The following is a 27,766-nucleotide window of genomic DNA, read 5'->3' on the forward strand; positions in this document are numbered from 1 at the left end:
TGGTGTGATTTTGAAGGGTGTGTCAATTAGAGGTGTACAGTGTGAGTGTAGCCAGTAATTAAATGGATGCTGCTGATGCTGTGAAGTTGAGAGACAGCTACCAGATGCCCAGGCTGGGGTTGGGGACCTACATGGTGGGCAAGGAGAGTGTGTGTAATGCTCTCAAGAGTGGCTACAGACTCATAGACACAGCCAGCTTGTATGGGTAGGTATAGGTGTTCATTCTCTATATAGCTGAGTTCAGGGAGAGGTAATGCATGAAGATCTACTTATTTGTGCAAAATATAATTATGTTCATGCATTATACCCATCTCCTTGAAAGAGTTTTGGTTGTGATGGTTGTGAGGCCATGCGCCAGTACATGGTGCGCTTAGCGAACTCTCAATAAATTTCTCACACTCGAAAAATTGATCTTTGATTATTGAGCTCTCCGACTCCAAAGATATAATATAGGAGGGAGCCAAGGTGGTCCAATTTGTACATGAAATGAATCATTACAATGAATGGAAAAAATATATCAGGGCCTATTCTGGAGATATATAAAAGAATGTAAGATACAAACATAAAAAGGTTAACCATGGTTCTTCGAAAGAGCGGTGGCCTGTTCTTCGAGGTTAGGGCGCAGTTGCCTGGACTACTCATAATGTAAACTATTACACCAGCAGTGCACTACAAGTACAAATAGCTTAACGATGCACGTAGCTCTGACAAAAGATTATTTTGCCAATTATCGATGCCGGGAAGGGATGGCTTTTTGTAGTGACCTGCAGGTACGATCTTTATTCTATCTACCACCTCCTTTGGGAGATGAATATCTTCAAGAAGTCTCACTCGTATTACTTCCCTCAATTTTTCCAATTGTTTTATATATTTTTCATCATCTTCATGTAAATCATCATCTTCATATAAATCATCGATCGTAGCCTTTAGAACGTTTGCAAGTGTGAGCACGATCACAGTGCTTTTCCACAACTCGACTCCAAATGTTACTGTTAGCTTTTTCATTGCAATAATATCTGGGTTATCGTCACCTGGCACAAATCTTGATTGATTGCAATTAATACAGAAGAGCGTAAAGTCGTACTTAGAGTAGATTAGCGATAATATTCTAAGATATTCTTTGTCCCTTGTGCCATCTTGCAGACCTGGAGTATCACACAAAGCTATGCTTATGCCATGTTTTGTTGTATGGTACTCGTAAACACATACTGTTTTACGCTTTAAAAAATGTCCTTCAATTTCTGGAAGCTTTTCTTTCAGAAAAGAATTCACCAGCGTAGATTTTCCGACCCCTGGCCTTCCACAGATTAAGAGCTTCATTTGGCCAATATAAGTAGCTTTCACTGTTTTTATAGAATGTTTCGTCCAGGGCCCTTCTTTTTCTAGTAGCTTGATAAACTTGTAGTAGGAGCGTGGATTTGCTTTCACATAATCCGTCATCGTATTGACAAGTATCTGAGCCTTCTCTACATCAGCTTTGTTGCCTGTTGGTCCAGTGAGATCTCTAATGTATTCAGATATAAATTCTTCAGCAAACATGGCAGTGCCAATGGTAATAGGTGACTGTTTCACTACATCCAGGAGTACTGAGGCACTCTTACGCATGGTGATGTATTCTCTAGAGGTTGCTTCTTCAGAATCCTTTTCGCTGGATGGCTTGGTAGCCATTGGTTCATTTGTCTGGCTCATTTTAGATGTGATACCAGCCTCACCTCCAAATTTTGATAGAGACGACCACATCCACATATCATGTCATGTCATGTGACATGAATGTTATTGCCAAGCCCTTTTAGTCCCTTTGATCTATCACTATGTCTGGCCCATTTTGAATGTGACACCAGCTAGCCTCACCAGCCGGAAAAACTGCAAGAGCAAGACATGCAGTGTTCAAAATTGCTTCTGGTTATTTAACTTCCCCCCCCTGACTGTACCTTTGATTCCTTTACACTTGCAGGAATGAAGAGGGTGTTGGTGAAGCTATCCAGGAGTCAGGTATTCCCAGAGAGGAGCTATTCGTGGTCACCAAGGTGAGTGCATGTGACTGAGTGTGAGGTGGTGGTGGTGTGACTGAGTGTGAGGTGTGTGTGTGACTGAGTGTTGCCTCTGCCTGCAGGCATGGAACAATGAGCACGGGAGAGAGGAGATCAACGAAGCATTTCAGAGGAGTCTAAAGAAGTGAGTTGAATTTATATCACTGATACATGATTGATAATTATACTAATGCAATGCTGATGCATAAATATCTCATACATGAATGCCGATGTAGATAAGTTTTATTAGCTGCATGTCTTCATTCTGTTTTCTATAATGTACATGTATCCATACATGCATGCATGTAGACTGGGACTGGACTATGTGGACCTGTATCTCATGCACTCCCCAGCTGGGGGGAGACTACTGGAGACCTGGGACACTATGTGCCAGCTGCAAGCAAAGGGTCTCATCAGGTCAACCTCAAATACAGGCCTACAACATTTATAATTTCTAGGCACTTTCAAAATCTGTTGACGCAGAATTTATATACTGTGAATGGTGTATTTTTGTGCATAGGTCAGTGGGTGTGGCTAATTTTAACGCCAGTCACCTGACAGAACTGAAGAAGGCGAGACCAGACAATATTCCAATGGGTGAGTGTTACTACTTCAGCATCTCTAGTGATGATTTCAAACGTCTTACATATACCTTCTTCTTCAGTGAATCAGATTGAGATCCATCCATTTGTGAGCTGGAACGAGTGTCTGGAGGTGTGTCAGAGGGAGGGTATTACAGTGATGGCCTATTCCCCACTGGCTCAGGCTGGGAAACTCACTGACCCCACTCTTGTGGGTATCGCTGGAAAGTGAGAGCATGCAAGCATACAATACTGTTTACAACCTTCGCAGACAAAGTTTGGGTTGTTTAATTAATACACGGACGGCCTTTATTGAGGGGTTGCAGTTAGTGTACTAACTGATTTGGGACTCATAGTTGGGCTTTTTTTCAGGAGTGGCCGTTAAGAAGAGTTCTACTGTAAACTTCTGTTTGTTGACTTTGACTCGTAATACTATTCTAAGGAATTAATAATCCAGGCTATGGTTTGATTCACATGCAGGTACGATCGATCACCTGCACAGGTCATGATACGCTGGAGCCTGCAACGAGGGTTTGTGTGCATCCCTCGATCGAGCAAAGACAGTAGGATCAAAGAGAATGCTAGTGTGTTTGATTTTACTCTGTCTCAAGAGGATATGGCAACACTAGTAAGTGATCTCTAACCTATTGTAGCATTGGTAAATTAACCTCTTCTTTGAGCTAACTTATTGCCAGATAGGATTGTCTCTTAAATTTAGTAGCTAGCTAGCAAATTATTAGTTCTACTATAATAATAATATTAAAATTATAATCAGTTTTACTAGTTTCTGATTTTGCTCAGCTGTTTAATTAAACTGCCCCTCCTTAATCCCGCTATCTCACTCCCTCCTCTCTACAGAACGGAATGGACGTTGGCTACATTGCTGACTGGCCTGGGATCATGCAAAGTCCATGGGACCCGTGATATTCGTGATATTGAGGATATTGAGGATAATCGAACTTTTGATAATATTTATTCTTGTAAACAATATAAATTACAAAAATGAAATGCATGTATAATAATGGAGAAATTGCAATGAAAGAAAATTGTCTGGTGTACAGTACGTGTTGTTCTAATTATCTGTGGTCTTGAAAACATTCCTGTGTTGGGGAGGGGCATTTAAAATGTTGACATTATGAGCAGAATAAAAGTTCTTACTTGTAATCTCAGGACGGTTGTCTCTAATTCACTGAGAAAATGGTCGACAGCTTCGTTGTGTTTGCTCTGCTCAGCCTGTGTGTGTGTGTGTGTGTGGGGGGGGGTGGGGTTTATAGACATACAGTATAATATGAAAGAACGGCATTCAAAAAAAGTATTGCTTAGTTTTGATGTATTTTTCACCTTTCTATTGGGATTAGGGAACGAGGGTGTCACAGTTGACTTGCTACCAGTGTGTGCAGAATGACAACTAGCCTCGTCACCACATGTTAATTTTTCTCCCATTCCCTCGAGGCCTGCGGAGAAGGCTAAATGACAACATGGCACACTGCTAGACACACCCACCTTTACCATCACCATGGCACAACTTCAACAATACAGCCATTCTCTCACTGCAAGTGGAGAGAGAAAGAGAAATATAGTGAAATAGGAGTTTGTAAGGTAGGCTGTCCGGGGCACGAGCGTCAGATGTCCCCCCCCCTGTCTTACATGGTCTATTAACTCACTTTTCAACTTTGATGTCCTCCAGTCTACTATTGAGGGCGTCCAGTGCCAGTCTCTTGGACTTGATCACCCCTGGATAGGTCATAGTGGTGAGGGGGGTCAGTTACTATGGGTAACTATCACACCACCATCTTACCTTGGTAAGTCTGTAACTCTTTCTTCATAACAGCGTTAGTTTCCTAAAGCAATGGAAACAAACATTGACAGAGGAAGGTAGCTGAAAGCAAACTTGCAAAATATCACTAGCAATTTCTGCTAAATTTCAACCACAAAACCACATTCTCTCTAACAGCTTACCTAATTCCACTTCAAACTACTAAACCTAAACTCAGCTATAGGCTCCACATTTAGTTGATAGGAAAAGCAGAAAGAAGTATCAACAGCTATCAAGTAATCTCTACAAGCAGTTAGACACATTGTACAGTCATGTAGGTCTGAACCTTTGAGTTCCTTAGCTCCAGCAGAAGGCTCTCCACCTCATCCAGCTGTTGTAGTTCCTTAGAACACCCCTCCATTACTCTCTGCTGTCCAGGCAACCCTGGCTGGTGGCCGCTTCTCACGTCCTTATAACCCATCACTATAACGAAAGTGAAACCATAATTATTACACAACTGTTTAGCTTGGCCAAAAATAAGCATTGCATGTCATAAATTAGATACATGCACGGTTGCAGGAACATAAGACAACTGTACACACAACTACATGATATGGCTGCTTGCATACCTACTGCAGCAGGAGGATATGATTGCAGGCTGTCTTGATCAATCAAGTGTCTGTTGTCACCAGGTATTAAATTGTCTGATATCTCTTTTCTGTGGAGGACTTGAAAATAGGTTCAGTTGCTCAGCAGTGGAGTGCAGGATGCTCATAACTCTCAGACATTAATAGCAACGTACCTACACACACACATGGTACAGTGACATCTCTTCCAATCTTGCATCATTTGAAGTTTACTTGGTACTGCCCACGCCTCATCAATAAGTTCAAGGTTCAAAGTTCAATTAATTACATATAGCATGTTACATGGTAAAGGTCGTATTTACATGCCATGAGATACGACCTTTACCATTTATTCATTCTAGTGTAATGGTAGGGTGCTTGACTAGTAAGCAGGAGGTTTTGGGTTCGAGCCCGAACAATGTACTTTCTTTTCTAATTAACAAAAAATGACTATGTAAGCGTAAATTAATCCTTTACTCCTCGACGAGGCTATTAGCCCAGTGGGTAAGCTACTTGACCAAGTGAACCTCTCTGTAGTCGTCCCGGGTTCTATTGTTTATTCAATTGAGTGGTTAACCTACATCATGTGGTGAGAATCCCGTGGTGGCCAGTGTGCCTAGTGTGTCGAAGGTTAGTCTCACTTCCTGCAGCGGGTCCGGATTGGCGAATGAGAGGGACTTGGATGCTTACTATTAGTACTTGTACTATTTGTTCCCCCCCTGTTCATATTTTTTTATTTTATGAAACTAACAGCTTTTATAAGCTTTTAGCTGCATTCTCTTGTGATTTGCAAACTAATGTCTCCTCAGAATCTTTTGTACCTTTGAAGCATCGTCTATTTGACCAACTGCTGTATTGATTGTTATTCAGAGTAATATTGTGTCAATTGTTAACCTACATCACAAGAATCAAGGTTAACTAACCTACATCACATGGTGGCCAGTCTCCAACAGATAGAGCTGGGGCCTAGTGTGTCAAGCTTGGCTTACAAGTACAGTAGTCCCCTCGTTTTTAATTTTCAAGAGTAGTGATTGAAAACTAATCCATGGGTATGCAAACTGTAGTTAAATACAGTGAAGCTTATTAATTATATAAAGTGCGAATGAAATTACAGAGCAATTCATAATTATTATTGTCTGTACATACAGTCCTCAGTAGTGACACTGTGCTGGTGGTACTCCCTCCCCTGTGTCCAGTCGCTGTCTCTTCCTCGCCTGCATCTCCTCGAAGAATCCCTCTATGTCTCTCTTGGACACCACCTGCACACACACATAAGCAAGGGATCAGTTAGGACTAGGGTTGCTAACCGATACAGCTTCGCAAAATGTACCAGCACATGTGGGTGCAAAGATCAACTGTGAATACATAAACAATCTACACTACAACCATAGTTTCTTAACTTATTCTCACCTGTCCTTGCCGTGCAAAGTCTCTGAGGAAGTCGGACAACTCAGTCTTGAGTTCATTGTACTCTGTGGGCAAACAACCGACACAGTTATACACGTAGACCACTTGCTTCAAAGCAATCACTAAACACAGTAAAGTACAGTAGGAATCTACATGACAATCACATTGTACTGAGGTAGTAGCTACTGCTTAGTTTTTATTGCATCTTCAATTGATAGGTTTCTAAAGCTGTACCAAATACAAACCTAAAAATGCTAAGGTCCATGTAGCTACACACACACACACACACACACACTCACGATGAAAGACCTCCCCCTGCTGCACTCTATCCAGTGTGCTGCCTAGTGCCTCCATCCCAGCATCATGGGAACTGAGTCTGACCACACCCCTCTTCTCGTACGCCCCCACACTGTCCCCTTCGTCCAGTAAGAACAACACATCCTCACGAGAGTACATCTCCTGTGTGTGTGTATGTGGGGGGGGGGGTTAAAAATGGTATAATACATTCATGTAGGCATTTAACGCCAATAAAGCACAGCTGTACTACGCTCACCTTACATGAATCACAAGTGCACAATTGACTTCTCCAGTTCTCCTCAAAGAAACCAGCTTCTGTCTTCCTGTCACCGCCCTCACAGTTGCTTAGCAACCTCCGTCTCCGTACCAATTCACAAACGTTTATACCGGTACCGTCTTTGTCATCTGATTTGAAGCTATCACTTTTAGTCTCAGCAGCAGAAGAGGTACCAGTTTCACATGTAGTTGTTGGAGGTGTGTCAGTCACATTTACTGCTGCTCCATTTTCTTCTTTGGTTATTGTCACAGGGTTTGTACGGAGTTGGTACGTTGATAGGAAGTCATGTGACTTCATACAGGTATCACATGACATCTCAGAGAATGAGGTGGGAGTCTCTCCAGTGAGGTGCTGCGTAGCAAAACACAAAAAGCACATGATTAATTGATACACTGACTATCAACCCTACGTGCAAGCAAAATCTAAAGCCACAGGCAGTCTGAGACAGATACTATGTGCTTTACACAAAAATCTATTTATAGAAGTCTACTTTTAGTTTGTATTTTCATTGCCCACTTTGTTTTTTTGCTCGCAAGCTGTTGCATGCCCTAGCTAGCTCTTTCTTTTATACGCTCTTGGGCTCACTATAACCTGATTTTACTACATTTGGAATGGAACCAGGCCACACACACACACAGAGTAACTAGCCACTCACTCTGGAATGGAACCAATCCTCGCAGACACAGCACTGTATCATATCATCCTCCACCTAATGACAGTACAGTGAGACCACACCTCCTGACACACAAGCCACACCTACCTCATCCTCAGGGTCAGGGTACGGCCGATGACAGGTGCAGTAGAGTCCACTAAAGTTCTGATTGTACTTATTCTTCACATTCTCTCCCTCTTTCTCCTACACAAAAAAAAATGAAAGTGTTAAAATTCACGAAATTATTTGGATCACTTTCGACGGTAAGTTATGGCTGTTGCAAAGATGCTACATTGTATACAAGACGCTGAGAATAGTGTACAGAAGTGCTGACCGGGCATATTGAGCACTTGAAATTGCTGAATTTACCGTTCCCACAATCACAGCGGAAATGCCTGCAATAATGAAGGAACATGTGAATACCCAACAGGCCACAGCGTACCTCTTAGTGTAGAGCTCGTGAAGTGTGTGGCCCTCGTGGCAACCCAGACTGCAGGCCAGACACACGCCAGCTGGAGGTACGCCCTCAGGGGTGCATGTATCACACGCATACAGAGCCTGCCGGTACACATAGCCCTGAGAAACAAACCTCACATAATTCCTTTATACATGGCTACTAATTACGCCCTGGACATTTTGCCATATTATCCATTTTCTCATTTCGCATACAGTAGCCTTGCAGATGCACACCATTTGGGAGGGGAGGACCTTATTTTGAAGAAGTATGGTACATGTAAGTACCTTTGGGTATGTGCATTGTGTGTCATCAGAGTCCCCTAGTACAGCATTGGCAGTGTCCTCCAAGTGTTGGTCCTCCTCTAGCACTTCCTGCAGGGACACCACTCCATCCGTGTCTCCTTCAGACATCACAGCTGCCAAGACAAGAGAAGGAGTTAGTTGGTAAGCTTTATTTGGAAAAATATGGTGCTCATTAATTAGAACTTGCCCACTTCACAGCATGGCCGATCTTCAAGTTAGATTTAGATACTGATCTGAAGGAATGAAATGACAACCTACACGCTCTAGGTAAGTATGAGGCGGTACTGTACATGTTACTCACCCCTACACCTTTTGATACAGACCTCTTCACAGTTTCCTGGGTCTATGGCTTTCAATTGGTTCTTCCCTCAAGATGTGGTGGATCACAAGACCCCCTCCAGGGTGAATGGGATACCACTCGCCATGGAGTTGCGTTATCGTAAGGAAGGAGCGAAAATCGTCATCAATGCTGCCAACAATCTCAATCTGTATCCGCCCATACACTGTGATAATATTGGCCAGAGTACGGTAGCTAGCTGTGTATACTTTAAGCAGACCATGCTTATTAGGATTACTACTGGTGAACTGCTGTGATTGCCTCAAACTTATATCTTGATGGTTAGAACAATTGTGTTTCCGTACATGCTGCATATTCCTGTTGTCCCCTTAACCGTGTTGTTCCCCAGTCGCTATGACACAGTGGCCACAGGTGTGGTGTTCTACCATCGTTTCTTCATGATGCAGAGCTTTCAGGAGTTCAACCGCTGGATAGTGGCAGCTGCCTGTCTCCTTCTAGCAGGCAAGGTCGAGGAGACTCCCAAACAGTGCAAGGTGAGGTCATAGGTCATAGGTCATAGGGTGGAGCTTTAGCCAATAGCGATTGCGTATTTCACAGATTACTCAAATTTTTTTTTTTTGACAGGTGATACTCAAGGAGATGCGCTCGCTACTCAACAACCAACAGTGGGCGGGGTTTGGGACCAACCCGAAGGAGGAGCTTATCACTCACGAGAAAATACTCCTCCAGACGATTAAGTTTGACCTACAAATTGAACATCCTTATTCGTATATTCTCAAGTTTGCAAAGGAGCTCAAAGGCAGCGGTACGTTCTTACATGGCAACGGGCTTGTTGCTCATAAAAGTTATTGTTTGACAAGTACCACTTCCTTGAGGGTATCATGAAAGTGAAATTGAGGGGTTGAATTTTAACAATACTTATAAGGCTTAATTGTTCATTGTGTGAAGTATGTTGTTTAGTTTCTGTTGCTGCAGGAGACAAGGCTGAGATAGAGAAGATAGTGCAAGCTGCTTGGACCTTCGTCAATGACAGGTACACACACTCACTAGCTAACTGTACAAGCTAACTACACGAGTCAGTATAGCACGAAATGGTATTGACTTATTCCAAAATTACCCGAAAATATTTGATAGATGATTACTTTTAGGCCATTTTCCACAATTAGAAGTGAGAATGTATAATAATACCAAATTAAGGCATATTAATATTAATGTACTAGCCAATTATTACTAAGTACCTGTGCTCGATGTGCTGCCCCCCCCCCCCTCCCTCAGTCTTGTGACCACGCTGAGTATCCAGTGGGAGCCCCAGGCTGTGGCAGTCGCCTTCATCTATCTGGCAGCCAAACTGAGCAAGTATGACATTCAGAGCAAATATGGCTCCAAGAGTCGGTCGTGGTGGAGACAGTTTGTGGGGACACTGGACAGTCATGACCTGGATTGTAAGAAAGGGGGGGAGAGAGTATGATATGGCTTGTACTACGTTGGGTCCAGGAAATTACATAATTTTAACAAAGAAAGCGTGTTAATTTACCATTGCAATGAGCTCATTGAGAGATCTTAGTTATTGTTTGAATACGTACATGACTGATGTACATGCACACTTGTATAATTATTCTTGCAGGTATCTGTCACCAAGTGCTGGACATCTACCAGGAGTCGGGCAAAGACACTAGTGATGATCAGGTAAGATTGTCTGACACCTTCAGTTCATTGCATACTTAGAGAGGGAATTTACACGTGCAATGTTTTACAGTGTATGTACATGTATGTACAGATTTTTTTTAACAAATTTTTTTCCCCACCTCCAGCAATCTGATGAAGAGCAATCATCTTCACAATCAAACAAGTCCTCTCAACCGCTCGCTCTACCCAACCCACCTCCCTCTGGGGGGCCCAACGGTCAGGTCCCCATTGTCCCCCCGGCTGTAACTACCCTCTCCACTCAACCCACAACCTGGAACACACTATCGACAACCGTTGCAAGTCTTATGGGGCAAATGCAGTCAGCCTTTCCCAACAATCAGCAGTTCCCTCAAACTCAAACCTCGTTTCAGCCTCAACAGCCTAGTGTCGGAATGACAACGTTCACGCTGGCCGATCCCCTTCAAGCTCTACAGAAAATACGAGCAGCAACTGCTGTCCAACCTCTCCAAACTCAGTACACAACTACATCGCAACAACAGCTGTACAGCGCTACCACGCTACAAAACCCCTCCCAGACGATGATACCTCGTATGGTTCAACCTGGAGCTCAATTAATAGGAGGAGTCTACCCACAACCACAATACACATCGGCACAGCCCAACTATCAGTCACAAGTTAAAGCTCAACAACCTTACTCTCTCCTCGGACAAACAGGAGTAGTCCAGCAAACTGCTGGTGGTCAAGGATATGCCGTCAACCCAGGGCAAGTGGCCTACCCCCCCTCGTTATTACCCAGGGTAGGGGGTACTCAGCCGAACAACGTATTGAGTCAGAATACCTACACCACGCCTTATCACCAATCTACGATACCCCAAGGCACCAAGGCTCAGCTGGTAGCACTACCTCAACAGCAAATACACCAGAACACTTCGTATACAAACTATGGCACACAGACGGCTTCGTACCTACCTCCTGGAGGGGTTGGAGTTCAAGGTTCAGCTCAGCCTCCACCACAAGTGGGCGGAGTTTCAGGACAATTGATGCCGGGAAGAACTCCAGTATACCCTCCGACGGCACGAGGCCACACCCCCAACAAACCCGGCTCTGGGAGGTGGGGCATGAGATGATGTTGAAACTTGTCTAGGGCAATCAATAATTTAATTTTTGTTAATTCAATTAAACAATGGCTAGTTTTTGTTATATAAGTATATATATGGACTGGCTTTTTGTATCAAAATCAAACTCCGTGCGTTACCACGTATTTAATATGTATTGTATATTATTTATGCACTTATATTGAATATCAATCATATATTGCATGGTGGCACTTTTTTGTGGCATGCATATAATTCGTACGTTTAATATAGATAATAATATAGACTATCCATTAGAAACTATATTTTAGTGATTAATACTAGTAAGTCTTCTGGTACATATCGTACAATCATACTTCATTAGTAACCATGCCAATCAATTTTAGCAGTTTATTCTTGTTATTAGATGTCAAATAGAGTACAAAAAATGATTAATATGAATACATGTGACAATCACATGACTATGAAACAGGTGTTCTCAATTTATAAGCAATGAATCTACTGCTAGGCTGATAGGCAGAGCCTGGAGTTGTGCATTGCACTGAGTTCTTATCTAGTGTCCATTGCAGCTTTATCTCTTGAGGTCTCTCACTGTCTTCAATCATTGTGGACTTGCCGTTGATCACTGTGAAAAGGGCGTACTTCTCGGGAGTGGGTATCCGTCGGCGACTGGCTATCGTCTCACCTGTGTGTGTGTGTGTGTGTGTGTGTGTGTGTGTGTGTGTGTGTGTGTGTGTGTGTGTGTATAAGGGGGAGGGGCATGTGTGTCAAAGTTACTAGCTAAACGCAAAACTCCACTGTGCCATTATCTGTACTCAATGCAAGTGATAACAATTATTTATGGTATGCTTTTTGAAAACATTTTCTCAGCCAAAATAAAAACTACACAATAGAGGGAAACTTGTAGCTATAAAATGATACACAACACATGTAAATGGGGATTGACGTACTGTACATAAAGACACACAACACACACACTCACATATCTCTGCAGCTGGCATGGTGGGCACTATAGGGAGGTAGAAGGCGGAGGAGTACTGTCCAGTATGCTCGTCCTCACAGTACACCTTCAGCTCTGTCTGCATCTCGTTCATTGTGGGTAACTACAGACAGAGGGGAGGGTAATATGATGAAGTGCTCGGGAAAAACAGCTACATAGTTACGAGTAATCTACAACACATGCATTTACCACAAAGCTCTCTACCTAACAATTTTATTCTATCTCTAGAAAGAATTGTTGACTGCTCAGGAATCAAACTACATTGCACATGTGTTGAGTGGCCACTAACATACTGGTACAGTACACAGAATATACAGTGTACACACTTTGAACATTAATAGCATAAAGATCACAAAATAACAAATTCCATGCAGCATCTCTGCCATACACACAGGTACCTACCTGTGCTTGCGCTGTGGTTTGTGCAGGAGGTTGGGAGACCTCCTTGAGCACGTTGACAGCACTAGTGAGAGTGGTAAGATAATAGCCTCCCTCCCCGTTGAACAGACTGGGGTGAGCCAGTCCCCACATGTACTCCGCCTCTATCTCCGCCCGATGGAACCCACACTGCACCAACACCCACACAAACAGTGGCAGGAAGTCTGTAGAGAGAGGGGACAGGGAGCGATGGTTATTTCGTACAATATCACTCACTCTATTCCCCCCAGTGTATAGCACACAATATAAATATGGCTCGATTAACAATTATCTAATATTTAAAAGGGAAAATCTAATCTAGTTCAAGTTTCCATGAAATCCGATCACACAAAAGACTTACAGAAATCCATTGTGACAAATTAAGCTGTCAATCAATACCCTAACAAACACTATACATGTACACATCACCCAATCTCTCTCTTGACTCTTTCAACAGCCATAACTTGAATTCTGTGCATCCAATTTCAACGATTTTAGGATTTTCTGAAAGCTTAGAAAGAGACCTTTCAAATGGTACCATCAATGTTCATCTTTGAGAGATCAAATAATTTGCTAATTTCAGCCCAATACCATGGATTATAGCCCATGGTCCAAAGGCGAAAAATGCCAAATCATGGTCCCAACCAAATTTTGGATTTTAACACATCATTTGAAAGATATCGTTCCAAGCTTTCAGAAAATCCTAAAATTGTTAAAATTGGATCACAGAACTAAAGTATGGCTGTTGAAAGATGATCAACTACATCCCACTAAACAAACACCACTCTCTATAATTATAGCACTGACCATCGGCTCCCAGATCATTCATAGATTTCTTCGGGGCTTTAGAATCTCGTACATTCTCATATGTGAGACGCACCGCTTCCAGTAGGTACTCCAGTTTAGAGATGGCGCAAGGTGTCTTCATCATGCGAGAGAACACTTCAGTCAGTTCAGCCACTGCCTTGTCCCCAGGCACCAGCAGGTTCTTCTGTACAGGGGAGAGGGTAGTGAAATAGCTAGAGTATGGTATGTACATTGTACATGCAGCACTTCATGGATGCATTTTTATTAGAAGTATACTTTGAAATTGAACTAAGTATCAGGTGGTTATTATCAACTATCAATGTACTAGCTCTCAGAGCTGAATGGATCAAGTATCACTATTCCTGTTGATACAGAAACCAGGTTTACATACGTGTAAGCAATAGCCCACACTATCCCTCAGCTCACACAACACATTGCAACAAAACTATAGCCAAATACTACTAGTGAGAAAACCAGCCTATAGAGTAAGTCTCCATATTGCAACAGTGTACTCACCCTGATACCCATCTCCTCCGGTTGTTTCAGCTTTCCCTGGTGGATTGACCTTTGAACCTGGAACAGGAACCCATTCTGAGAGTAATACTCTTCTATACGGAGGTAGATGTAGTGAGAGAGTGGGTGGAGGATCACTTGCTGGAGGGTCGTCTCCATCACATGCCCAAAGTTGTCACATGACTCCATGCCACAGTTTATAAGTCCGGATTTATGCTCGCTCAGCAGAAACTCGTGCATTTGAGTGATAAAGGTGCGAATCTGCAGTGGGAGGGAGTTCAAAGCAAATCATAACAGCCTGAGGGAGAGAGAACACAATATACAGTAACATCTACACAATATCACAATCACAGTCACAGTCACGTACCTCACTGAGCATCTTCTGATGTGGCTCCATGCTGTGTGCTTTCATCTCAGCAATGAACTCGCTGATCCTCCGCCCAAACTCCGCCCCCTGGTCTTCAGACAACGCTATGATGAACTTACGAATCTTCTTACGAGGTTTTCGAGGTAGTTTCACTACAGATGGGGGGGGAGTATTAAATTCACTTTAAATAACGACGCATTAACGTACATTTCTTTGCCCAAGCTGGGAGTGCCCCCCATCGCGAACCCTTGGGGTCAGGGGTCACTGATCCACCTCCCTCCGCTGGTTCCCTGTGTATAAAATAATTAGCAGAGTGAAATTTGCCAACACAATGTAGAGCACATGCATAAACTCCAGTACATGTACCAGTTACTGTGGACAAAGAAGCTTCTATGCATGTACTACATCAAAACAGCTTCTGTTTTTGTATATACAATGTGCATATCTATTTAGAGCAGACAACCGAACACTACTTATAATATTACACTCACTCGTGAGGTGAAGTTGAGCTGCTGGCTGGGTCACGCCCCTCCCTCTCATTCTGATTGGTCGCCAGCTTGTCGTCAGATCTGCCCCCTCCTCCCACGAACTCGATTGGCTCGTACAAGTGCTCGGATCGTCGTGATGTGGGCATGGCGGGGACATCATCTCCTCGCTCATACCTGTGCATGGGTGAGAGTACAATATCATATAATCAAGTAACAGCTGTACACACACACACTCATAATTAATTATTGGTACAGTAGAACCTCGATTATCCGGACACCTTGGTTCCAGAAGCAGGCCGGATAAGTGAATATGCCGGATAATCGAATAGATAAACCACGCCTTGATCCACCCACTTTATTGATAAACAGCAGTGCCACATGGTTGTCTGCGCATGCACAGAAGATAAGCAGGCATGTCTCCATGGTAACAGCTGCAACGCATGCGCGTTTGAGGGACACGCCCATTTTCTAATCTGATAACAAGAAAACTGCTAAGCCGGATAATGAAGGGCCGGATAATGGAGGTTCTACTGTACAGAAGTAACGAGCCTTGCTAACATGTACTTTCATGCATATACAGTAGAACCTCGATTATCCGGCTTGGCAGTTTTCTTGTTATCGGATCAGAAAATGGGCGTGTCTCTAAAATGCGCATGCACGTTGCAGCTGTTACCATGGAGACATGCCTGCTTATCTTCTGCGCATGCGCAGACAACCATGTGGCACTGCTGTTTATGAATAAAGTGGGTGGATCAAGGCGTGGTTTATCTATTCGATTATCCGGCATATTCACTTATCCGGCCTGCTTCAGGAACCAAGGTGTCCGGATAATCGAGGTTCTACTGTAATTATTTGATCCTTCAAGATTAGCTACTTCTTGTATTTCTAACAGAACTACATGCAAGTTAGTGTGTACATATAGATTCAAACTCACTTTGTTGCAGTTCTTGACGACACCGCTGGTCTTTTTGTTCGTGAGTCTGACTGTGATCTCTGAAGTGAGTGTTTGCGGAGATTCGTGAATCCCTGGGGTTTGGGGGGTATAATTGGGGCCGGTGTGCGAGGGGGCCGCATTGGGGTGCCCCCTTCCGTGGGTAGCAGCGGCTTAGGGGGGACGGGTGGTGGTTGTGGTCTGGGGGGTAGCGTAGGCGCATTGCTAGGCTGTTTGGTGGAGAGTTTTCTCAGTATGTGTGGGCTCTTCCTTGGTTTAGTTGCTTTAATTGGAGGGCTTCGCTTCGCTGGCGGAGAAGTGGAGGGAGATTTAGTTTCAAACATTTCAACCAGAGAGAGCACTTTGGGGGAATCAGGAGGTGTGTTCACCGCACTGTCCGCAGATCGGCCCAGGGCTTGGTCTTCGACTCGACGATTAACTACACTGGGGGCAGGTACTGGGCCTGTAGGGGGCGGCAGATACGTGCTGTTGTGTTGGGGGGACGCAGGCCAGTGGTTGGATTCTGAAAAGGCTGGGGCCGGTGGTTTCCTGTCGAGCATGTACAGCTGTGATAGGTCCATATCGACGAGGCTGCTCACTCTTCTTGCAGATTGGAAGAGGCGCACTTGCTCCTCTTCGTACTCTATGGGTTCATAGTCCAATGGAACGTCTGTTCTTGGGGGTTTGGGGGGTGGGATTCGCTTCTTAATCGCTTTAGGCGACCCCCCAACACTTCTACTCTCACCTTTAGCTTCTTTAGGTGGAGACAATCTCGTCTTCTCTAGCCTGCCATTTAAATAGCTCTCGTGTTTGATGCCATTTATGAATATCTCTTCCAATCTTTGTTTTTGTTTATCGCCACTGGTGATAATTCTCGGGCTCTTGGGGGGTATTTTAGGGGGTGTGGTCTTGGGGAGGGGGATGGAGTAGGGCTGGGGTTCATCAGGGTCACTGTCCGACGAATCTGGAGTGGATAGAATCATAGTCAATGAAGAGATACTAGCACACAACAAATTAATTATAACTATCACTGTCAGAATTAAATACTTACATTGTACATGAACGGTAGTCCACAGAAACATCTACATGCATGCTGCCATCAGTGTGTATATGTATAATTATGCCTGGGGCTACACAGTTACCACATCACTGCTAATCGTCACATGCTAGTCCATAATCACTATACACTGTTTGCAAATATAGAATCAACAAACTAGTGCGCTCTGCCAGAAGCAAAATTTATACAGTGGGAAAGACCTACAATGCACACACAGTTTCCGTAACAACTGCCTCGGGGAAGGAGCTAGGCTAGAACATTAGCAGAAAGATAAAAGATAATGGCTAATAATAAACAAGTGACTTAAGACATAATAACTATATCATGATCCTCATATTATCTCGCTGACTTAATAGCAACTGCATGTACATGTAACAATATACACACACAGCTGCAGGAAAACAGCATCTAAATCAACTATAATTATTAATAGTGTATATACATCAAAGAATGGTAAAGTCCCACTAGGTTTCAACCGGAAGACAATAACGTGCTTCACTATATAATTTAGCTCTCACCACTTGAGTCTTCTTGAATCTGACTGACAGGTGGCTTTAGACAACATGGCATTCCGCCACTGGAGGAGACAAAGAGAAAGGAAGGTGAGTGCGTGAGACGTATATACAAAGAGGGTACGCTCACTGACCTTTGATGGAAGCAGAAATAGGCGAGGAGGTCGTAAATAGAGAGAAAAGGAAGGTTGGACCCTTGAATAGTGAGAAAATCTGCACAGGAATGAATAAGAAATGATCAGAATCAGATCTGCAATGATCATACAAGCTACCGTCTCTACTGGGAGGGGGGTTACTGATGATTAGGGGCTTACCCTACTGATTGGTCTGTATGATAATTGCTAGGGGCTTACTCTGCTGATTAGTCTGTATGAGAAAGTGGCTGACAGCTGGGTCATCCACGGGCATACGCAGTGTCAGAGCATAGCGAGCCTTCTGAGAGTTGCGAACCACAAAGGTCTGCAAGGAGAGAGACGAACAACCACCATGCAATGATGTAAGATGACAGAGTCACTAAATGCATTATCACTGCCAAGAGAATTAAAGTGCACGTTCATGCCATAAAGAAATACCATGGTTACTACATTGACAGACAAGCAATGCTCTATAAGGTACACCGTGAAACAATTGATCTACTTGTATATATAGCCAGCTAGCTGTAGAGAGGGGGTTTTAGTAATTAAATACTATGGCTTTTAGTTTACACAGGTTCTTAAGCAAATAAACTCTACACACTCGCTAAATAATAAACATATTCATTCATATTCTTATATGCACTGTGTTCAGTGTGTTTAATGGGCAAAAATATCTCGTTGAAGTAAAAATAAACACTTCTAACATTTACGCAGAAAGTGATGCACATCCTACACATCCTACGTATACATCGCTCTATAAATAAAAGAGGAGAAATGTAAGGCATCAGACCCCCTGTAGATAGCCCCCCATGTAGACAGACCCCCCAGGCCTGTAGACACAACTCACCCCTGTTGGCTTGTTGAACAGTAGCTTAGCAGCTGTAAGTGGAAAGAGTGATATCAACATAACTGCCAAGAATTTAGTTCCAGAACTACAAAGAAACTGCAATGCACTCTTTCAATTACTACACAATGAGCTAACATGACACACCTCAGTGCCTCGGAAAAACTGCATTTATTGTTTTTCCATAATTATACAAACCAGGATAGCTATTGTCTTAGCAACCATACACATGTACAAATCATGTAAGTATATATATATATATATATATATATACAGGGGTTCCTCTAGGCCTGGAAGTTTACCTTTGCCTCTGTCTTTGCCTAAAGAAACTGAGTAATATCGTATGCCATTGATAGAAGGTGGTCTATTGTTATAACTATAATGGACCTGTTATACCGGTTGTTTGTTTGCAGGCAACACCTGTCACTGAGGATATGACACCAGGCTATAGTCGGTACAGAGCACCTTTAAATAGGCTGTCAAATGGATCACTTTCAAATGCCAAGCTCGACAGTAAACACACTCAGGTAGCAGGAGCATTTACCCTTAAAATTTAACTTAAATATAATACTCACCGTCTTGTCTTGAGAGGTTGGGCATGAGCCACTGGGTCTCCGTCTGTCTGAGGTACGTGGCGGCTGTGTTCTTGTCAAATACCACCAGGTGGGGTCTTGACGCTCTCCGGGGGGCCAGGGCAAACATCTCATAGCGAAGATTCCTGGAGGGCATTAATATAGTTGTGCATATTAAACTCAAGGGAGAGAGTTCACCATTAACAATTATAATATTTTAGACCATGCAAATGAAACACTTAATCAGTGATAGTGGCCAGAGCATTCGTTTGTTTATTGAAGCAGCTCTGAGATATCTAAACATGTCAGACATACTAATATACCCCGTTGTGATGATCGCACTTGAGGCACTAAAGAGAGCAGCAAAAATAACACCCTAGCTATTTAAGATATGATAAGGCCCACAGAGTCAGTGATGCAATACACAACAGAAGTACGCACAATATTTGCATCATTTGTAATATCAGCTCCTAAACTTTAAGCTAAAGTCAGAAATGTGCTTATTTCATGATCATAATTATTACGAACAGACTGCACTGATGTTATCCAGTGTACAGTAATGTCTCACTCTGCAATGGGGACGATGCTCTTCCTAAAGTGGACCTGCTCATAGTCTCCCAGTTTCTTCTTGTGGCTCTCCAACACCTGCAGCAGACACACTCACTTATAAATATATATCTATCTCTCACAGACTTGATTCAAACTTGGTCTACCTTGAAATAATCCCCTTGAGATTTCTGCACATGAGCAGCTGCCATACTGAATCTTTAGCTTGAGAACTGTTTTGTGTACTATATTTTCTTTATGTGCCTTCTCACTATAAAATAGATTGGCTTTTGATCAATCATGCATGTCAACAAACTTCTAATTAGGCGAATTATTAAATTCAATTTCCCCCACGTGGAGATTATACAGCTTCTTCCTATGACGACCTTTCCCCTAGTCCCAGCAACCGTTCCATTAAAGAAAAAACGGCTTGGTAACGAGGCTGCTATATGGCTTCGTGCATTCTGCTGTTTTGACAACGTGCACCGCAGAGGTTTCACTAAAGACCCATGATCAAAGCACCTCAAGCAATTTCTGCAGTGTTCAAGCTCTCAAGCTCTCAAGCAAAGATCTGCAGTGCTGCTGTATTTATAATTGTGAGCATTTTGTAACCTATGCACTGAAAGAGTGCAAGCTAGTTCTGTTCCTTTAGATACGTGCAGGTGGCTAGCTAGTAAATACCTAGGTACATTTTTGGCCATTTTTGGCACAGGTACAGGTACAGGTAGCTATCTATTTTGATTGATTTAGGCATGGATCATAGTTGCAGAAATTGTTTGTCAATGCAAGTCACTGATTGCTGATACACACACACACACAGCTCTACATACATACTTATTATCAAGTGAGCTAGCTATGTCTTTATACAAGAGACGACGCTCTAAAGAGAGGCCAGTTTCAGTGTATACTGGCAGGAGTAGTCCTGTCCTGGTCAGCTACAAGAACCAGTACTCCACCTCTCAGCCTACTAGCCCCTTCTCTGATGAGTCTCTGAGCATGTTGCTGACGAACGCATACAGTATGGCTGACAATACCTGTATCAGTGAGGAGTCTGGCTGTGCACTGGACACCACTCTCACCAGCAGCTGCAACACACAGTCAGAGAACCTCGACGTAGAGGTGAGTCACTGGGTCCTAATACTGCAGCATACAGCTAGACTAGACGTAGCTAAGATATTATCTGCTCACCATCACGTATCTACCACACATGGTTGCGCACCTCAATTAGTTCTGGTTTATGTACCGTAACCATTACTATAATAATAGCTATGTTTTCTTTGCTGAAGTCGAGTCTTGTTATAATCACCTATGTAATTTTCAGCTTGCTATTTAGTAGCTAGCTGTTAATGAAGTGGTACTTGAGATGGTGCGTGCTCTGGCTTAGTTGGCGTGTCGATGGCTCTAGGTGGGTGGTCTAAGTGTGGATGACCTTACATGCCAACTGAATAGCTTATAAAAGGAACACTAGAGCAACTCTAGCTCAGTGTTTGGTTCTGTTTAGTTAGTGTACACAAGTGCAATCTGATCTTAGACTAGTGTAGCTAGAGCTAACCTAACCCGAGGATTCATTCTCTCTACTATTTAAAGTGTTGGACAATGACTCGAAGATTACTGCTCAAGAAGCGTGCTTTAAGACAGGTGACCATTCAATACAGCATTGTGGGAGAGCTGCATCAATTAGCTCAGAGTAATGGAAATCATGGCTCTTGCAATAAACAAACAGCTTGCGATATAGGTGTAACATGATCCCCCAGCTACTCAATCAACTGTATATTTAGACCCAGTATTACTGGCTACGCTCAAGCTGATTCATAGCTCCAGACAGAGCATTCATGACCTTGAATCTAGTTAGCTAACTGCGATAATGGGCCTAGCCCTCCACTGTGTCTCTGCATGGGATGCTGTAGGCAAGGCTGTTACTGACAGCACCATGTTTAACGTTATAGCTTCACACTTAATTGGTCAGTCGGTGTGCTGCTTTGCTGGAGACATTAGAACTGTGTCTCTGTGTGAGCATTGGTGTAACTTAAAGAGTGGTTTTAAAGCCATGATTATCCTCCCCTGCAGATTGCAGAACTCCAGCATTCTCCTACACGCGATGGAAAGAAGGTTTGGACCTTTGACAGTCCAGATGTCTCACCCGTTTCCATTCCAAGATCTGAAGGCCTATCAGGTACAGTAACCACCACCTTGTATTATATATGTACGTACGCAGCTAAGCCACAATAATTATAGCTGTTAGGGAGTTCTGGCCAACAATAATAATTATATTATTTTATGGGTGGAATTGTATTTTAAACTTGACTTCCCCAAAAGGGTGCAGTTGTGTTTCAGATGGTTATCTACATGGCCAGAACAACAGCTTGTTAGTCTGAGCCTTGTGCCCGGGGCTACTCCCTGTCTTATAAGGTGGAACTGTTAGTAGTGGTTACAACACCGTTGCCATAGTTAAGTGGATATGATTTTATTAGTTACATGCCGGGTTAGTTGAATGATCGAACTACACATCCTGTGACTCACTCAGACAGCTAGGTGTAGGTGGTCCAGGGAGTGATGAGACTGAAACATGACACCACTCTAGTTCTGTAGGGCACTTAATTCTCTACTAGTTATAAGTGGAGCTATGGAAACACTTTTTAGAACATGTTTATTTAGACCTACCCAACCGTATCGCAGCGTGTGTTGCTCATTAAGGTGTATCATGTTACAATTACAAACACTACACACACACACACACACACACACACACACACACACACATCACACACACACACCGCAGGGTCCCCCTCTCCGGACGTCACTCCGATAGCCCTGAGGGAGCGTAATGGACAGCTGACTGACAGCATCCCCCCGTCCCCTGCCTGCAGCACAGTCAGCTCCACCCTCCACCAGCTGGCCTCACGACTGAGGGGCACGCAATCCACCGCAGCTATTGAATACCCAGGAAATGGTGAGCAGAAACAAATTTTTACAGTTTTAGACTAAATTAATATAATGTCTCCTACACACTGTACAAGGAGGTACTAGCATGTCGTAGTAATGGCTATAATTATGTTGTAATTCTTGTCAATGGATGCTAAGAAAAATATAATGTGTTGAAATTAAGTATATCCAGCTCTAGTTACCCATCCATTGATGTAAATATCTCCTGTTACTGTTTTCTCACCACTGCTGTGGGTTTGTCTGGTTCACTGTCTACCAGCTTACATAATAAGTTATTATGAGAATCGAAAACAACCTTGTTTTTGCTCAAGCCTACACAACCACTGACCTCACGTATAGATTTCCATTCTTGTTATGGCCTTGAGACAGTTCGCAAAGCTCAAAGCGACCCAACCCCAGAGTGTCTTGTCTATAGCTGTAGTTTGGATAACAGTGAAATAAGAGATGCTATTGGAAGAGCTGGCCCACCCACCAGTTATATAAGTCACACTTCTTGTATTGTCTAGGTTCCCTTGATTATGTACCGTACATGTAGACATACAAGACAAGACAAATACTTTGTAGGTAGTTTGTTCGTTTGGATTCTCTTATTCAAACTACTGACTAGATCTTCAGCTACATGTATCATAGTTTGTTAGTTGTTGTTGCTAAGCTGCTAGTCCAAGATTGTTAACCATCAGGGCACGTACGTAGTCAATGTTGTTATTCACTCATTAATGGACACGTGTGTATACAACCACTTTTAGTATCACCATTTGGCAAAGCTTCACTAGTGCACAGCTTAAGAGCTGTCCATTCTCAGCTAGTCCACATAGCTATGCCTATTGAGGCATGAGATAATTAAAGAGCACCTTTGAACATTCAGTGAGAGCATTAAAAGGACACTCTTTGAACTTGGAGTCCTCTCATGCAGTGTTGTTAAGGAAGTGCTGTATTGCTGATGGTAACCCGATGACTAGGCTAGGCCTACCCTACTAGTTCATGCAAATCCTCCCACTCACTGTGCTTTAATCCACAAATGGCTCAAGTTACCCGGGCCCTTTAGAGGTAGCCCCACATGTGTACCGGCTGTTTGTGTTCAGGCGTGTGAAATGTGTTTTAATTTGTATAGAGAGGCCTTTGGATTACATTAGCTGTATTGTACAGCAATTAAGTGTCTGGGGGGGGGGTTAGGGTCAAAGTGCAATAAACACGATTAAAGTACTTCAATGCGATCTCAATGTACTTTGAACGTAATTATTTTGACCTGATTTTCCATGAATAATGTTAAAAGGTGATTTTCTTTGTTATTGATCATGATAACAGCTAGTACATGTACACACACGCCTCCCCCTTGCAGAGCGTCGCTACATGATCATCAGTGAGATCATAGACACTGAGCGACGTTACATAGCCAGTCTGGAGATTCTCCTCAGCACTTACCTCCCCGCCCTGGAGAACGTCGTGGCCGCTAGAGACCTGCGTCTGTTGTTCCCTGCTCAACTGGAGCCGCTGGTTGAGAGACACAGCAATCTCCTCGTAAAGCTGGAGGAGAGGATGAGCGACAACACGCTCTTCCCTGGCATCGTGGGCGATATATTTGCCCGGCTACTCAAAGAGAGCAATGTGAGTGCATGGTGTGGTAGCCAGACTAATTTTCAACAAAGTATATCCCACGGGACTATTATAATATTATAGTGATTAACTGTGCCCCGTTGCCAGGCAGCAAGTCAATGATTTCAGTCTGATGTAATTTAACAAAGTTTAAGCTTTTAAATTTAACATGCTTTTCTTGGCAGTGCTGATATAGTCTGGTGTGTACGTGAGGGGATGCATTCTTGAATGATATTCAGTGTCTCACTTTATTAGTGCCAATTATGAGGTGTGTGCATGTGAACAAGAAATCCTAGCCTTGGAGCTACAGTAATTGATACAGCTACAATGGAACTATAGCTCTAGCCGGGCACGTGCATATCCGTGGGCCTTGTTCTACGTGTAGATTCCATGTAGCTGTAATGCTTGCCCTGTAGTGACGTCCATGCTCTTATATCATCCTGGGTCAATTTGATATTTACATTCCTACGTCATGTAGCTAGCTATATGAGCTGTCAGTATAATTACATGATCAGTTGTACGTGTTTGCAATATATCATATCCATTACGTTTTACTAGTGTGTATATATTGGCTTCTAATTCCAGCCAGCTAGCATGAACCTTCATGTACCCTGAACCTTCACGTACCCTGACTGTATTATGACCTCAATATACCGATATCCTGTATACTCAGTGAATTATGGAATCACCTGATCACCGCCTTGCATGCAATATACACCCACCCACTCTCCGTACTGCCTTTTACTAAATCCCACCCTAGCCTGCAAACGAGGAGGGAAGCTTTAGTGTGTAACGTCTGTCTGTCTGTCTGACATTATAACCCCTACATGATGCATAGTGACAATAGGTCATATCCTCCCCAGCTAGTTAGTGTATCCGGCCTCCATTAGTGATAATGACTTGTTTGGGTCAACTCAGTTAACAAAGTATTTGCAGAATTGTTGTGACAGACATCGATATGGTCAAAGAAGCCACAGTGTTGAGGATGCAAATTGGAACAAATATTATCATGACCATTAAACAACACAAACAGAATCAGACGCGCTACAAAATTGGTAGAATATTCAGTCCCTTCTCTAAGATTGAATTTCATTACCAAATTTGAATCCTTTTATCCATGCACAGACTGACATCCTGAACATGTACAGTGCGTACATGAATGAGTTCAAGGTTGCCATGGCTACACTGGCCCGCTACGAGCAGGACTCGGTGGAGTTCCATAACTTGTTATTGCTGTGTCAGCACAGTCCATCCTGCGAGGGCCTCAGTCTCGCCTCGTATCTCCTCACACCCATCCAGAGGTTACCAAGATACGAACTACTCTTAAAGGTACGAACTAGCCAAATGGTTAAATCTTTGCAAATGGTATTTCTCTCTGATAAGCAATTGAAGTCATATCGATGTAGTCTTTCATGAATTGTTTTATGGTCCCTCATATACGAGCACGATGTCATGTTCTGATGTACATGTACAGTACCCCCCCACACACACACACACACACACACACACACACGCAGTCTTCCTGTGATAGCCTCCACATTCAATGTGTCATTTCATAGTGCTAATAAATAAAATCTTCTTCTTCCATAATTGCAGGAGCTCTTGCGACAGACTCCAATGGACCATCCAGACAACTTCTACGTGAGTGATGCTATCGACCTCATCCACCATGAGCTACTCCGCTTGAACCAGTCCATCAAGTCCTGTCAGCAGGCTTGCTCTGTGAGGCGTGTGAGTGTGCGCAGCAAAGCCTCGTTCAGAGCAAGGACAGAGAAAGCCATTGCTAAACTCAAGAGGTGAGCAATCATTATAAGCATTTATATGTAGGTACTAGCTACTACTAATCGTTAGTTATGTCTGCATGTACATGTAGGTATTTGTTCCACCTTACTATGAAATGGATTAGATATACATTCATGGCAGCCTGGCTTTAATTCGTAGTTACACACTGTATATTGATGCACTATACATTAAGCTGCATGTGTATCATTCGTCCCACCCTAGTTTGGAATTGCTCACTATAGGACTAGACAAAGCACTGTTACAGTGGTAATGTATGCATGTACTGTGCATTTGAAGAGGGTTTGCTGTATTTAGGCAGAGCAAGCGTATGAGAATGTGCATTGTTTGAATTCCAATGAAGTGCAGACAGACAGTAGCCTCTTTGATTCTCGCTTAATCAGCTGTATAAACTGACTAATTAAAATGTACATGTACATGTACAGCTATTGAAATGGCCTGCAAGACAATTGTCTCATGGTCTCATGGGTGTGTTGTGCGGAAAATTTTCCACACATTTCAAGCATGACATTGCCTGCTTTAAAAATGTCAATACCCCACACAACTACACACGGACACACACACACACACACACACACACACACACACACACAGGCATGTTTCTATTGGCAACATAGACGGCTACTCCTCTGGAGATTCGAGCAATGGTCAAGAAGTGCGTCGATCAAGAACTGTACGAAGACGTCGCAACCTCAAACCCTCCCCATACCGCTCTGAAGAGAACCTAGTATTCTCCCTGGAAGATGATCCAAGGACTCCGCTGAGAGTGAAGAGCATGTACAATATCAATAATATGAGAGCCGGGAGTCTTGTTGACCTCATGTCCAGCTATAATGGAGAGGATGCTATGAAGAGAAAGGTGAGAACAGCTGCAATGTCCAGCACTTAGTTTTAAATAACAATTAATACACTGAATGAAGGTAATACCGTACATGGTGATGTTAACTACAGGTACTCTCTCCCACCCACTCACAGCCGAGCACGCTGACTCCATTGGCCAGTCTCCCAACGACCCCTGAACCCTCCCCTCGTCCCACCAGCCCCAGCGTGACCTCCATGAACCCTGTGACCAGCGAGGATGGGTCTAGAGCACGATCACGCGTCTCCGTCTATTCTACGACTTCGAGCACATCTGGTATCGGATCGATTGAAAACTTCAGTCAATTGGATCTTCGGATAGGAGCTTCAACACCCACACAGTTCAACTCTGACCCCACTCGTGCTTCAACGCCAGTGAGGAACAGAGTCTCGTTTCAACTGGACAGCCCCCCACTGAAGGCCAACGAGGTTCATATCGGAGGGGCTAGTGTAGTCGCAAGAAAGCACAAGAAAGATCCGTCTAAACAGAAGAAGAGAGCCTCCTGGGGGGCCAAGGCATTCAAGCTACTCAGTCGGAAAAAGAGGTAAGCCTACAAAAACATTATTGATATACATGTAGTTTTATGACACAGCTACATTATAATTTTACGCTGTAAAAATAAGAGAAGTTGAACCTATGCTTATCTATAGGGTTTTTAATTATGTGTCTTGTTCCCTCTCTCTGCAGTTTCTCTGCTAGTCGAGTGTTAGACATTGGCGCTCCCAAGGACTTCAGACATGTGCAGCACGGGTTCCCCACGACCGTCCCTGAGGGGACTGAGGCTCACAACCTGTCCCGGAGCAACACCGGCTCGAGTAACACTCTCACTGCAGCCAATTTATAGCATGTCTCTGCATGGACACCTTTGGCACTGAATTTCATATCTCACTGTTTGTATAATTATTATCTGATTTTTTGTATTCACTCACACGTTTATGGTCCATAAAATTTGATATGTC

General features: G+C 43.3%; 7 protein-coding genes across 9 annotated transcripts; 3 read left to right on the forward strand and 4 right to left on the reverse strand.

The window, feature by feature from the left end:
- The first annotated feature begins 8 nt into the window (after positions 1-8).
- LOC135349079 (9,11-endoperoxide prostaglandin H2 reductase-like) lies at positions 9-3,708 on the forward strand. Its single transcript, XM_064547558.1, has 8 exons — positions 9-205; positions 1,955-2,027; positions 2,114-2,175; positions 2,340-2,447; positions 2,551-2,627; positions 2,695-2,839; positions 3,092-3,239; positions 3,470-3,708. The coding sequence occupies exons 1-8, from the start codon at positions 63-65 to the stop codon at positions 3,533-3,535; spliced, it is 822 nt and encodes a 273-aa protein (XP_064403628.1). The 5' UTR covers positions 9-62; the 3' UTR covers positions 3,536-3,708.
- On the reverse strand, positions 403-1,740 carry LOC135349078 (uncharacterized). Its single transcript, XM_064547557.1, has one exon. It carries the CDS (start codon positions 1,738-1,740, stop codon positions 670-672), a length of 1,071 nt encoding a protein of 356 aa, XP_064403627.1. The 3' UTR covers positions 403-669.
- Positions 3,568-5,353, reverse strand: LOC135349081 (uncharacterized). Its single transcript, XM_064547562.1, has 9 exons — positions 5,170-5,353; positions 4,997-5,085; positions 4,714-4,850; positions 4,410-4,452; positions 4,276-4,345; positions 4,115-4,161; positions 3,953-4,065; positions 3,770-3,844; positions 3,568-3,711 (listed from the first exon to the last, which is right to left on the reverse strand). The coding sequence occupies exons 1-9, from the start codon at positions 5,214-5,216 to the stop codon at positions 3,688-3,690; spliced, it is 645 nt and encodes a 214-aa protein (XP_064403632.1). The 5' UTR covers positions 5,217-5,353; the 3' UTR covers positions 3,568-3,687.
- Positions 5,354-6,018: 665 nt separating this feature from the next.
- On the reverse strand, positions 6,019-8,505 carry LOC135349077 (putative E3 ubiquitin-protein ligase UBR7). Its single transcript, XM_064547556.1, has 9 exons — positions 8,368-8,505; positions 8,069-8,202; positions 7,961-8,021; positions 7,735-7,830; positions 7,630-7,683; positions 6,954-7,325; positions 6,700-6,859; positions 6,404-6,465; positions 6,019-6,252 (listed from the first exon to the last, which is right to left on the reverse strand). The coding sequence occupies exons 1-9, from the start codon at positions 8,491-8,493 to the stop codon at positions 6,145-6,147; spliced, it is 1,173 nt and encodes a 390-aa protein (XP_064403626.1). The 5' UTR covers positions 8,494-8,505; the 3' UTR covers positions 6,019-6,144.
- Positions 8,506-8,535: 30 nt separating this feature from the next.
- On the forward strand, positions 8,536-11,644 carry LOC135349072 (cyclin-K-like). Of its 2 annotated transcripts, none has more exons than XM_064547549.1 (8): positions 8,536-8,652; positions 8,707-8,873; positions 9,072-9,216; positions 9,308-9,488; positions 9,659-9,716; positions 9,959-10,125; positions 10,308-10,369; positions 10,495-11,644. In XM_064547549.1, the coding sequence occupies exons 2-8, from the start codon at positions 8,731-8,733 to the stop codon at positions 11,455-11,457; spliced, it is 1,719 nt and encodes a 572-aa protein (XP_064403619.1). In that variant the 5' UTR covers positions 8,536-8,652; positions 8,707-8,730; the 3' UTR covers positions 11,458-11,644. The 2 variants fall into 2 exon arrangements, with proteins under 2 accessions (XP_064403619.1, XP_064403620.1); XM_064547550.1 differs by having other exon boundaries at positions 8,554-8,652; positions 8,719-8,873.
- A 169-nt stretch (positions 11,645-11,813) lies between these two features.
- On the reverse strand, positions 11,814-19,946 carry LOC135349083 (ras and Rab interactor 2-like). The gene is made up of 16 exons (XM_064547563.1): positions 19,780-19,946; positions 19,635-19,711; positions 19,070-19,212; positions 18,498-18,529; positions 17,870-17,975; positions 17,651-17,729; positions 17,523-17,581; positions 15,951-16,911; positions 15,020-15,190; positions 14,736-14,818; positions 14,529-14,680; positions 14,165-14,422; positions 13,649-13,832; positions 12,827-13,026; positions 12,407-12,527; positions 11,814-12,109 (listed from the first exon to the last, which is right to left on the reverse strand). The coding sequence occupies exons 1-16, from the start codon at positions 19,822-19,824 to the stop codon at positions 11,886-11,888; spliced, it is 2,895 nt and encodes a 964-aa protein (XP_064403633.1). The 5' UTR covers positions 19,825-19,946; the 3' UTR covers positions 11,814-11,885.
- Positions 19,947-20,053: 107 nt separating this feature from the next.
- Positions 20,054-27,764, forward strand: LOC135349084 (myosin-M heavy chain-like). 2 transcript variants are annotated; one of them, XM_064547564.1, is made up of 10 exons: positions 20,054-20,208; positions 20,433-20,731; positions 21,680-21,785; positions 22,392-22,562; positions 23,895-24,160; positions 25,274-25,477; positions 25,745-25,944; positions 26,543-26,807; positions 26,924-27,351; positions 27,495-27,764. In XM_064547564.1, the coding sequence occupies exons 2-10, from the start codon at positions 20,468-20,470 to the stop codon at positions 27,649-27,651; spliced, it is 2,061 nt and encodes a 686-aa protein (XP_064403634.1). In that variant the 5' UTR covers positions 20,054-20,208; positions 20,433-20,467; the 3' UTR covers positions 27,652-27,764. The 2 variants fall into 2 exon arrangements, with proteins under 2 accessions (XP_064403634.1, XP_064403635.1); XM_064547565.1 differs by lacking the exons at positions 20,054-20,208; positions 20,433-20,731 and adding an exon at positions 21,078-21,250.
- Positions 27,765-27,766: the final 2 nt, after the last annotated feature.

The sequence above is a fragment of the Halichondria panicea genome, chromosome 15 (assembly GCF_963675165.1).
Source record: "Halichondria panicea chromosome 15, odHalPani1.1, whole genome shotgun sequence".
NCBI lineage: Eukaryota > Metazoa > Porifera > Demospongiae > Suberitida > Halichondriidae > Halichondria > Halichondria panicea.

Bases quoted from the DNA above. Each gene is read 5' to 3' on its own strand.
- LOC135349077 (XM_064547556.1), bottom strand. From the start codon at position 8,493: ATGTCTGAAGGAGACACGGATGGAGTGGTGTCCCTGCAGGAAGTGCTA. The intron at 7,831-7,960 runs GTCAGCACTTCT...TTTTTTGTGTAG, and splicing joins TCAAGTGCTCAATATGCCCG to GAGAAAGAGGGAGAGAATGT. The intron at 7,684-7,734 runs GTAGGTGTGGCT...TACTGTCATTAG, and splicing joins ACCCTGACCCTGAGGATGAG to GTGGAGGATGATATGATACA.
- LOC135349081 (XM_064547562.1), bottom strand. From the start codon at position 5,216: ATGATGCAAGATTGGAAGAGATGTCACTGTACCATGTGTGTGTGTAG. The intron at 5,086-5,169 runs GTACGTTGCTAT...AGTCCTCCACAG, and splicing joins TGTACCATGTGTGTGTGTAG to AAAAGAGATATCAGACAATT. The intron at 4,453-4,713 runs GTTCAGACCTAC...CCATTGCTTTAG, and splicing joins TGGAGCTAAGGAACTCAAAG to GAAACTAACGCTGTTATGAA.
- LOC135349078 (XM_064547557.1), bottom strand. From the start codon at position 1,740: ATGTGGTCGTCTCTATCAAAATTTGGAGGTGAGGCTGGTATCACATCT.
- LOC135349072 (XM_064547549.1), top strand. From the start codon at position 8,731: ATGGCTTTCAATTGGTTCTTCCCTCAAGATGTGGTGGATCACAAGACC. The intron at 8,874-9,071 runs GTATCCGCCCAT...GTTGTTCCCCAG, and splicing joins GCTGCCAACAATCTCAATCT to TCGCTATGACACAGTGGCCA. The intron at 10,370-10,494 runs GTAAGATTGTCT...CCCCACCTCCAG, and splicing joins AAGACACTAGTGATGATCAG to CAATCTGATGAAGAGCAATC.
- LOC135349083 (XM_064547563.1), bottom strand. From the start codon at position 19,824: ATGGCAGCTGCTCATGTGCAGAAATCTCAAGGGGATTATTTCAAG. The intron at 17,582-17,650 runs GTCAGTGAGCGT...TGTCTCCTCCAG, and splicing joins TATTTCTGCTTCCATCAAAG to TGGCGGAATGCCATGTTGTC. The intron at 16,912-17,522 runs GTGAGAGCTAAA...TATCCACTCCAG, and splicing joins GATTCAAGAAGACTCAAGTG to ATTCGTCGGACAGTGACCCT.
- LOC135349079 (XM_064547558.1), top strand. From the start codon at position 63: ATGGATGCTGCTGATGCTGTGAAGTTGAGAGACAGCTACCAGATGCCC. The intron at 2,176-2,339 runs GTGAGTTGAATT...GCATGCATGTAG, and splicing joins TTTCAGAGGAGTCTAAAGAA to ACTGGGACTGGACTATGTGG. The intron at 2,840-3,091 runs GTGAGAGCATGC...ATTCACATGCAG, and splicing joins CTTGTGGGTATCGCTGGAAA to GTACGATCGATCACCTGCAC.
- LOC135349084 (XM_064547564.1), top strand. From the start codon at position 20,468: ATGTCTTTATACAAGAGACGACGCTCTAAAGAGAGGCCAGTTTCAGTG. The intron at 22,563-23,894 runs GTGAGCAGAAAC...TCCCCCTTGCAG, and splicing joins TATTGAATACCCAGGAAATG to AGCGTCGCTACATGATCATC. The intron at 27,352-27,494 runs GTAAGCCTACAA...CTCTCTCTGCAG, and splicing joins CTACTCAGTCGGAAAAAGAG to TTTCTCTGCTAGTCGAGTGT.